The sequence below is a fragment of the Crotalus tigris genome, unplaced genomic scaffold (genome assembly GCF_016545835.1).
Source record: "Crotalus tigris isolate CLP2741 ecotype Arizona unplaced genomic scaffold, ASM1654583v1 scf7180000020719.984301794:720406, whole genome shotgun sequence".
In the NCBI taxonomy this organism is placed as follows: domain Eukaryota; kingdom Metazoa; phylum Chordata; class Lepidosauria; order Squamata; family Viperidae; genus Crotalus; species Crotalus tigris.
In genome coordinates this window covers 643,436-654,388 of record NW_024098147.1, presented here as the reverse complement: position 1 = coordinate 654,388, position 10,953 = coordinate 643,436, and the positions used below count along the sequence as shown (strand labels likewise).

At 48.4% G+C, this 10,953-nt stretch overlaps 1 protein-coding gene across 4 annotated transcripts in view; it reads left to right on the top strand.

The window, feature by feature from the left end:
• The first annotated feature begins 5,314 nt into the window (after positions 1–5,314).
• The window catches only part of LOC120319384 (BPI fold-containing family B member 4-like), a 28,387-nt gene continuing 22,748 nt past the window's right edge, over positions 5,315–10,953 (top strand). The window contains exons 1-4 of one of the 4 annotated variants that reach the window (XM_039368200.1): positions 5,315–5,472; positions 6,434–6,565; positions 8,671–8,742; positions 10,534–10,651. In XM_039368200.1, the coding sequence (XP_039224134.1) occupies positions 6,454–6,565; positions 8,671–8,742; positions 10,534–10,651 (302 nt within the window). In that variant the 5' untranslated portion in view covers positions 5,315–5,472; positions 6,434–6,453. Of the gene's footprint in view, positions 5,473–6,433; positions 6,566–8,670; positions 8,908–10,533; positions 10,652–10,953 lie in introns of all 4 variants that reach the window. The other 3 variants (XM_039368199.1, XM_039368197.1, XM_039368198.1) reach the window with 3 other exon arrangements.

The following is a 10,953-nucleotide window of genomic DNA, read 5'->3' as shown; positions in this document are numbered from 1 at the left end:
AAGAAGGTTGCCATTTTATTGATGAGGAGAGCCAGACAGGAAAATGGCTCTGGAAGAAAAGAAAGCGAGCACATGTTGGGAGTGGGCTTTTATACCTTCTTGGGCTTTTGTTTGGAGTTGTTCCTGTGGCATGAACTTTGACCTGAGTGTGCCTTTCTGGTATTCTGATAGTGGTGGGTTAATCCTATTGTGTCCCAAAGGTCAAATCCTGCTTCCCAGGGGCTGGGGCTGACGATTGTTGGATTTTTGGGTGTGAGGGATTGTTGACCCTAGAGATCTTTGCCTTTCTAATCCCAGCTTCCTGACTCCAATCTTTCTGACAAGATTATCACCTCCGCATTTCTGCAGACCTGGTTTCTGTTTGCAGGGGGGTTGATTCCTGCCTTTAACATCCTTTGGGGAAATACAATATTCTGCCTTTTTAATATTTCCCAAAATATTTCTTTCTCTGGGTGGAGGGGGGCTGACTTCCCACACGTGTTACTCACTTAACAACTGCGGTGATTCACACAACAGCTGCGGCAAGAGAGATCATAAAACGGGGCAAAACTCACTTAATGACTGTCTCGCTTAGCAACATAATGATAACAACAACAACAACGATGATGATGATGATAATGATAATAATGATAATGATGATAATAATGATAATAATTAATAATAATTAATAATAATAATACCTGGTTGACACCTAGGATGCTGGTAGCAACCTGTGTCAACTATCAGTGCCAGCCAATTTGAATGTTCAGTTGACTGAGGTTCATGTCTAATGAATAAAAGATAATAATAACAACAACAATAACAATAATAGAGTTGGAAGGGACCTTGGAGGTCATCTGGTCCAACCCCCTGCTCAGGCAGGAAACCCTACACCATTTCAGACAAATGGCTGTCCAGTCTCTTCTTAAAAACTTCCAGTGTTGGAGCATTCAGAGCTTCTGGAGGCAGGTTGTTCCACTGGTTAACTGTTCTCACTGTCAGGAAGTTTCTCCTTAGTTCCAGGTTGCTTCTCTCCTTGATGAGTTTCCATCCGTTGCTTCTTGTCCTGCCTTCAGGCGCTTTGGAGAATAGCTTGACTCCCTCTTCTTTGGAGCAGCCCCTGAGATATTGGAATACTGCTATCATGTCTCCCCTCATCCTTCTCTTCATTAAACTAGACATACCCAATTCTAACAACCGTTCCTTATATGTTTTAGCCTCCAGTCCCCTAATCATCTCTGTTGCTCTTCTCTGTACTCTTTCTAGAGTCTCCACATCTTTTTTACATCATGGTGACCAAAACTGGATGCAGGATTCTAAGTGTGGCCTTACCAAGGCCTTGTAAAGTGGTATTAATACTTCACGTGATCTTGATTCTCTCCCTCTGTTAATGCAGCCTAGCACTGTGTTGGCTTTTTTGGCAGCTGCAGCACACGGCTGGCTCCTATTTAATTTAATTCTTGGGCTCCATTGGGGTGGTAAGTCAAGGAGTACCTGAACCTAATGAGATGTTTACAGGAAAAAGATTAGACATTTTTCTTGCTTTAATCTGGAAAGGGAGCTAATGAGCATTAAGATTGCTGGTGTCTGGACAGCTAATCCTCCTTGTTATGCAAAGACGGAAGCATTCACAAGTTTTATCTCGCCTGGGTCTTAAGTGTTCAGTTTGGAAGGACAAAGATGCCTTTTGTGGCCTGGAGAGAGTTGAATAAGAAGCTGATGTGAATCCCAACACTTTTTAGCCTCTCTTGGAGAACCCAAAGGTGTTGAAATCTGCCCTCCATTAGCTCAGTGTCTGTGGGAGGGCCACCACCCATTTCTCCAAACAATGTCCACATTAAGGAGACAGGAAATCTGGGCTAAATCAGACTTTGTGGAGCCCAGAATGGACACACACACACACCACCGCCACACCCCATCTAGAGAAAGCTTTGATTGGCTTCAGATCGAGACCATATTTTGACTAGGCTGGCTCCCAAGTCACCTCAACCGATAAGAATAGAATAGAGCTGGAAGGGAACTTGGAGGTCTTCTAGTCCAGCCCCCTGCTCCAGCAGGAGAACCTATACTATTTCAGACAAGTGACTGCCACTAGAAGTTGTGCTCCATCACTGGAGGTTTTCAAGGAGGGACGGTGCAGCCATTTGTCCATAAGGGTATCAGGTCACCTGCTTGAGCAGGGGGCTGGACTAGAAGACCTCCGAGGTCCCTTCCTGTTCTATTACTTTATGTTCTACATTCCAAGTGTGGTCTCACTAGTGCGATATAAAGTGGTATGAGAACCTCACATGATCTTGATTCTATCCTTCCGTTGATGCAGCCCAGTACTGTGTTGGCTTTTTGGGCAGCTGCAGCACATGGCTGGCTCCTATTTAAGGGATCGTCCACTAGGACTCCTACATAGCTACGTAGCTATGTATCCATAGCTACGTAGCTACCTAGCACAACTGGCTGGTGAATTCTAGGAGTTGAAGTCCAGCTGTCTTAAATTTGCAGATCTGAGAAACACTCAAGCCAGACTGGAGTCACACGATATGCCCAGTAGTTTAAAATTACTATACATTAATGGGATGTGTTGAAACTCAAGTCCTTTGGCCACCTAATGAGAAGGAAGGACTCCCTGGAGAAGAACCTGATGCTGGGAAAGATGGAGGGCAAGAGAAGAAGGGGACGACAGAGAAGGAGGTGGCTGGATGGAGTCTCTGAAGCAGTAGGTGTGAGCTTCAATGGACTCCAGAAGATGGTAGAGGACAGGAAGGCTGGAGGAATGTGGTCCATGGGGTCGCGATGGGCCGGACACAACTTCGCAACTAACAACATCTATCTATCCATATCTATCTATCCATATCCATATCTTGCCTTCGTAGAATTCTGAGGATCCGGTGGCAGGATAAGATACCGGACACAGATGTCCTCTCCAGAGCAGGCCTATCATCAGTTTACACTCTGTTGATGAAAGCCCAGATGCGCTGGGCAAGCCATGTTGTAAGGATGCCAGATCATCGCATCCCTAAACAGCTCTTCTATGGTGAGCTGTCTCAAGGAAAGCGATCACACGGGGGACAAAAGAAGCGATACAAAGACACGTTAAAAGCTTCTCTTAAGTCCCTGGATATTAACACCATCTCTTGGGAACTTCTGGCGCATGATCAACCAACATGGCGCACCTTGGTGTACCAGGGTTGCCAGACATATGAACACAGAAGGACAATCTTGGCACAAGAGAAGCGAGCACTCCGCAAAGCCAGAGCTTCAAATGCTGAAGTAACAGTGTCTACATTTCTTTGTTCAGTATGTGGCAGAACATTCCGTGCTAACATCGGTCTTATTAGCCACCTACGGACACATCATTGATGGCCCATAACCCACAAGATGTCAAGGTCTTCATCGAAATCGATGGACGAACACCTATCTATCAATCTATCTATCTATCTATCTATCTATCTATCTATCTATCTATCTATCTATCTATCTATCTATCCATCCACCCATCCATCCACCTAATGAGAAGGAAGGATTCACTGGAGAAGAGCCTGATGCTGGGAAAGATGGAGGGTGAGAGAAAAAGGGAATGACAGAGAATGAGGAGGCTGGATGGAGTCCCTGAAGCAGGAGGCGGGAGCTTCAATGGACTCCAGAAGATGGTAGAGGACAGGAAGGCCTGGAAGAACGTTGTCCATGGAGTCGCGATGGGTCGGACACAACTTCGCAACTAACAACAACAATGGGATGTGCCAACTCTTCTGTAATTCACCTGGTGAAACATGTAGTCTGAACCCAATCAGTGAGTCTCCCTTGTCATGTTTGGTCAGCTTTCCCCTTCTCTGGGCGTGTGCCCTGATGTCACAGGAACAAAGGTTGTGGATTGTCACCTAGGATCACAAAGAGGAGACATTTTAGAACTTTGAAACCCTGTGCAGGATTTACCTGGCCAGGTCTTTCTAGAGCAGTGTTTCTCAACCTTGACAATTTTAAGGCATGTGGACTTCAACTCCCAGAATTCCACAGCCAGCATTGCTGGCTGTGGAATTTTGGGAGTTGAAGTCCACATGCCTTAAAATTGTCAAGGTTGAGAAACACTGTTCTAGAGACAACCCAAAAATGCTTTTCCAAAAGACAACTGGAGTCCTTTAGGTTTTTGTTTTTGTTTTTGCCTTGAAGATGTTTTGCAAGCAGCTTCTTCAGTCCTTCAGTTCCAAAAAGCAGAATTGAAGGAGCTTCTTGGAACTGAAGAACCGAAGAACCGAAGAAGTTTCTTGGAGAAGAAGCGAAAGGTGTTCAAGAAAAAAAAAAAAATCCCAGGAATGTCCAGTTGTCTTTTGAAAAGCATCTTTGGGACAACCGTGACCGGGATGATGGAGACTTCACAGATGATCCCCTTTTCCATAAGGGGTGTGTGTGCAGGACAAAGTTGCAGAATTGAGGGCCTTCCCAAGTAGACATTTCATCCAGTGAAAAAAACCACTTTTTCACTATATTACAAAAAAGATGTTGAGACTTTGGGAAAAATCCAGAGAAGAGCAACTAAGATGATCAAAGGCCTGGAGACTAAAACATACGAAGAACGGCTGCAGGAATAGGGTGTGGCCAGTCTAGGGAAAATAAGGCCTAGGGGGTACATGACAACAGTATTCCAATATTTGAGGGGTTGCCACAAAGAAGAGGAGGGGGTCAAATTATTCTCCGAAGCACCAGAGGGAAGGATGAGAAACAATGGTTGGAAACTGACCAAAGAGAGAAGCAACCTGGAATTAAGGAGAAACTTCCTAACAGTGAGGACAATTAACCAGTGGAACAACCTGCCTCCAGAAGCGGTGAATGCTCCAACACTGGAAGTTTTTATGAAGAGACTGGACAGGCAGTTGTCCGAAATGGTATAGAGTTTCCTGCCTGAGCAGGGGGTTGGACTTGATGACCTCCAAGGTTCCTTCCAGCTCTATTCTATTCTATTCTATTCTATTCTATTCTATTCTATTCTATTCTATTCTATTCTATCCTATCCTATTCTCCATTCTCTTCTCTTCTCTTCTCTTCTCTTCTCTTCTCTTCTCTATTCTCTATTCTATTCTATTCTAGTCTAGTCTATTCTATTCTAGTCTAGTCTAGTCTAGTCTAGTCTAGTCTAGTCTAGTCTCTAGTGAAAAAACTTCCATCCCTCCTATTGGACAGAGACAAATGAATCACAGATTGTGGAACTGGCTGGGCATTTGATACCTCTGGCTTAACCGAATTACAACTCATTACAAAGACTGAACTTTGAGAAATCAGATAAAGAGAGAAGATTGAGCCCATTATCGCCATATCCCTGGCACCCGGTCCATGACCACCCACTGTTTGCAATTGATATAAATGGTGGTGCCACTGCGATAGTTCTAGAACCTGGAGGAGGAGGAGGAGGAGGAGGTGAGGTGGCTATGAACAGCCTAGAAACGGACTGAAAATTAGCAAACCAAGATTCTCCATTCTCAGTTAGCCTGAGAAGGAAACACCCAGGTAAAGGAGAGCGGGGTGGCTGGCTGGCTGGGTGAAGTTATCTGGTTTATTTCTTTGATTGATTGATTGATTTTTTTCTGCCGCCCATCTCCGCGATATGTTGACTCTGAGCTGCTCACAGATCAATCAATTAGAATAGAGCTGGAAGGGACATAGGAGGTCTTCTAGTCCAACCCCAAGCTCAAGCAGCAGACCCTTACAGAATCATGGAATGATAGAGCTGGAAGGGACCTTGGAGGTCCTCTAGTCCAGCCCCTTGCTCAAGCAGCAGACCCTTACAGAATCATGGAATAACAGAGCTGGAAGGGACCTTGGAGGTCATCTAGTCCAACCCCAAGCTCAAGCAGCAGACCCTTACAGAATCAAGGAATAACAGAGCTGGAAGGGACCTTGGAGGTCCTCTAGTCCAGCCCCTTGCTCAAGCAGGAGACCCTTACAGAATCATGGAATAACAGAGCTGAAAGGGATCTTGGTGGCCATCTAGTCCAACCTCAAACTCAAGCAGCAGACCCTTATAGAATCATGGAATAACAGAGCTGGAAGGGACCTTGGAGGTCCTCTAGTCCAACCCCAAGCTCAAGCAGGAGACCCTTACAGAATCATGGAATAACAGAGCTGAAAGGGATCTTGGAGGTCCTCTAGTCCAACCCCAAACTCAAGCAGGAGACCCTTACAGAATCATGGAATAACAGAGCTGGAAGGGACCTTGGAGGTCCTCTAGTCCAACCCCAAACTCAAGCAGGAGACCCTTACAGAATCATGGAATAACAGAGCTGGAAGGGACCTTGGAGGTCCTCTAGTCCAGCCCCCTGCTCAAGCAGGAGACCGCAGACCATTCCAGAGAAGTGGCTGTCCATAAATCCCACTTAATTTATGATGAAGGGCCATGTTTGGAGACCCCTGTGTTAGATGGAGAGAAATGTTGAAAGGACACCTGTGCTCAGCTCCAGTTGCATCTCAGCAGGTGCCACTTGACCAAAGATGTTAGCGGCCTGGGGTCTCCTCCTGGTCTGCGCGTTGCTGACCCCCTCCCAAAGTCAACTCCTTCCAACCGACGCGGTCATCCGAGTCAACCAAGGCGTGTTGCATAATGGTAAGTCCAAGATCGCAAGCAAGGAAAAGGGGTTCAAATAGGTCCCGTTGTGTCTACGAGGGGGAGGGGGGCTCAGCTGTAGAAATGACCACCTCAGGCAAATGAAAGGGTGAACGTTTTGAGTTGGCGATCGTTAGATGGATTGTTACCTCCCTCACTTAACTCCAGCTAAAAAGAATTAGGAGTAGTAGACCCTCCTCATTGTGGAGTACGCTACCCTCCGAGGCGCCCGTGGTCTTGAGTGTTCTGACATTCCAGAAGACACTTAAGTCTGTGAATGCTCCTGGGTGGTTCTCCGAGCTTGGTGGTTTTCTTGCAGACATTTCATTACCCAACTAGGTAACATCATCAGTGCAACCCCCCCTTCTAGTACTGATGATGTTTCCTAGTTGGGCAATGAAATGTCTGCAAGAAAACAAGCAAGCTCAGAGAGCACCAAGGACCCCACAATTGTCGTCCTCCCCCTCCTCCTCTTCCTCCTCTCCTCCTCCATTACCACCACCACAAACCCCCTCCTCCCTTCTAGTACTGATGATGTTACCTAGTTAGGTAATGAAATGTCTGCAAGAAAACAGGCAAGCTCAAAGAACACCAAGGACCCCATAGTCATTGTCATCCTTGCCTCCTCGTTCTCCTCCTCCCCTTCTTCTTCTTCTTCTTCTTCTTCTTCTTCTTCTTCTTCTTCTTCTTCTTCTTCTTCTTCTTCTTCTTCTTCTTCTTCTTCTTCTTCTTCTTCTTCTTCTTCATCTTCTTCTTCTTCTTCTTCTTCTTCTTCTTCTTCTTCTTCTTCTTCTTCTTCTTCTTCTTCTTCTTCTCCTCCTCCTCCTCCTTCTCCTCCTCCTCCTCCTTCTTTTTCTCCTCCTCCTCCTCCTCCTCCTCCTCCTCCTCCTCTCCTCCTCCTCCTCCTCCTCCTTCTTCTTTTCCTCCTCCTCCTCCTCCTCCTTCTTCTTCTTTTCCTCCTCCTCCTCCTCCTCTTCTTCTCCTCCTCCTCCTCCTTCTCCTTCTTCTTCTCCTTCTCCTCCCCCTCCCCCTCCCCCTCCTCCTCCACCACAACCACAACTATCACCATAACCCCCCCCACACCCTTCTAGCTCTGATGATGTTTCCTAGTTTGGGTCATGAAAGGACTGCAAGAAAACAAGCAAGCTCAGGTAGCACCAAGGACCCCCTCATTTCAATCCTGAGCTGCAGATATTCTCCTTGGTATTTAAGACTATCTTCCCTCGGGGATGGTCCGAGATGAAGGTCTGAGTGCACATCCAGCATTTTTATGGACTGTCTCCATGTTTGTAATTGTTTCCTGTACTTGTCTGTTGCTCAAGGTCTGACTAAGACAAACCTTGCCAAAACAAACACATACATTAAAACCACCTCCCTGTAATATGACCAAGAAACATGACTGTTTCTGACATTCCAGAAGACACTTCAAGAATATGTTTCTTCAGGGATGGTCAAGCTTTGAGCAGACGTCCAGTTTTTAATGGACTGTTCACACGATTTTTAATTAGTTCCGGTGCTTGTCTTCGGCTCAGGAACTGAGCAACTAGAACAACGCATACAGTAAGCATGCTAAAACAAATTGCTCCAGAAGACTTCACTTTCTTCAGGGGTGATCAGGAATGAAGGTTCTGAGTGGACATCCAGCTTGTTTTGACGGACCGTTTCCATGTTTTTAATCGTTTCCCTTATTTGTCTGCTGCCTGCCATCAACCACTGGGTGTTTGACTGCATCAAACCATTGCTCCGTCTAGTACGGTCTACTCTGCTTTGCATAACACCATTGATGCGAGCTGGTGGATTCTCAGTGGTCTCTACTCCTGTAGAGAAGGTCCCTATTTTGGAAAGGCTGGAGGTTGAACCTGGGGACCTCTGCATGTAAAGCAGGTGCTCAACCTCAACATCACTGTGGTAGGGCGTTCCAGGGGAACCCATCCAGGTCATCCTCACATTCCTGATCTTTTGGGCAACCAAGAGATGAAGAACCATGGAAGGGGTTCCACTTCTCTTGGAATTAAAAACTAGGTCTTATTTACAAAAGACACCCCAGATATGGAACCTGCTAATCCTCCTTGTCGTGTGCAACTTCCTTGTTCTTTGTTTTGCAGCTGTCACCAACTCGATGGCCCAAAGCAACGCCCTTCAAGGCGCCATGAGAGAAGTGCCCCTTGGCGATGGAGGTGGTGGAGACGGTGGTCTGCTAGGAGGCCTCCTGGGGGGCGGTGGGGGTGGAGGCCTTCTGGGAGGCCTCACTGGAGGCTTACTTGGAGGAGGAGGAGGAGGAGGACTTCTCGGAGGTGTGCTTGGTGGTGGAAGAGGAGGAGGAGGTGGAGGACTTCTCGGAGGTGTGCTTGGTGGTGGTGGAGGAGAAGGAGGTGGAGGACTTCTCGGAGGTGTGCTTGGTGGTGGAGGAGGAGGAGGAGGAGGAGGACTTCTCGGAGGTGTGCTTGGTGGTGGAAGAGGAGGAGGAGGTGGAGGACTTCTCGGAGGTGTGCTTGGTGGTGGTGGAGGAGAAGGAGGTGGAGGACTTCTCGGAGGTGTGCTTGGTGGTGGAGGAGGAGGAGGAGGTGGAGGACTTCTTGGAGGTGTGCTTGGTGGTGGTGAAGGACAAGGAGGTGGAGGAGGAAGAGGAGGGGGTGGAGGAGAAGGACTTCTCGGAGGTGTGCTTGGTGGTGGAAGAGGAGGAGGAGGTGGAGGACTTCTCGGAGGTGTGCTCAGTGGTGGTGGAGGAGAAGGAGGTGGAGGACTTCTTGGAGGTGTGCTCAGTGGTGGTGGAGGAGAAGGAGGTGGAGGAGGAGGAGGAAGAGGAGGGGGTGGAGGAGAAGGACTTCTCGGAGGTGTGCTTGGTGGTGATGGAGGACAAGGAGGTGGTGATGGAGGAGGACTTCTCGGAGGTGTGCTTGGTGGTGGAAGAGGAGGAGGAGGTGGAGGACTTCTCGGAGGTGTGCTTGGTGGTGGTGGAGGACAAGGAGGTGGAGGAGGAAGAGGAGGGGGTGGAGGAGAAGGACTTCTCGGAGGTGTGCTTGGTGGTGACAGAGGACAAGGAGGTGGTGGTGGAGGAGGACTTCTCGGAGGTGTGCTTGGTGGTGGTGGAGGACAAGGAGGTGGTGGTGGAGGAGGACTTCTTGGAGGTATGCTTGGTGGTGGTGATGGTGGAGGAAGAGGAGGTGGAGGAGGAGGAAGAGGAAGGGATGTAGGAGGACGACTTGTTGGAGGTATGCTTGGTGGTGATGGTGGAGGAGGAGTTCTTGGTGGTGGAGAAAGAGGAGGTAGTGGTGGAGGAGAACTTCCTGGAGGTGTGCTTGGTGGTGGTGAAGGACAAGGAGGTGGAGGAGGAAGAGGAGGGGGTGGAGGAGAAGGACTTCTCGGAGGTGTGCTTGGTGGTGATGGAGGACAAGGAGGTGGTGGTGGAGGAGGACTTCTTGGAGGTGTGCTTGGTGGTGGTGATGGTGGAGGAAGAGGAGGTGGAGGAGGAGGAAGAGGAAGGGATGTAGGAGGACGACTTGTTGGAGGTATGCTTGGTGGTGATGGTGGAGGAGAAGTTCTTGGTGGTGGAGAAAGAGGAGGTAGTGGTGGAGGAGAACTTCTTGGAGGTGTGCTTGGTGGTGGTGGAGGACAAGGAGGTGGTGGTGGAGGAGGACTTCTTGGAGGTATGCTTGGTGATGGTGATGGTGGAGAAAGAGGAGGTAGTGGTGGAGGAGAACTTCCTGGAGGTGAGCTTGGTGGAAGTGGAGGAGAAGGAGGTGGTGGAGGAAGACGGAGTCGTAGAGGAGGAGGACTTCCTGGAGGTCAAGGAGGAGAAGGGGGAGCAGGGGCAGGAGGAAGGGTACTTCTTGGTGGGACCCCTGGAGGCAGGCTTGGAGGGAGGGGTTTCAATGCGGCTGCTGGTGGCAACGGTGGAGGCCCAGGTGCTGGAGGTCTTCTGGGTCAAAGAGGCTTTCTGGGTGATGGAGGTCTGCTTGGCACTGCAGGAATTCTTGGTGGCGGTGGGGGCCTCCTGGGCAACGGAGGTCTGTTGGGCAATGGAGGCGGAGTCCTTGGCATCCTTGGGGAAGGAGGTCTTCTCAGCACGGTGCAAGGCCTGACAGGGTAAGAACCTCTGAGTCTCACTGATTTGTTCTCTTCATCGGGACCCCAGCTTTAGAAATTATATCCCTGGGTGAATAAAAGAAAGGTCTTCTCATGCTGGTGATCATTGGGTGGATTGCAACTTCCAAAATTGAGCTCAAATGAAGAAAACTAGGACATGTTTTGTTGTAGGCCCTCTTCATGCTGAAGGACCCTATCCCCACATAGTCCTGATTGTTCCAACATCTCAGAAGGCACCAAAGACTATCTTTCTCCATCAGTTTTGGTCAGAGATGAAGGTTGTGCGTGGACGTTCAGCTTTT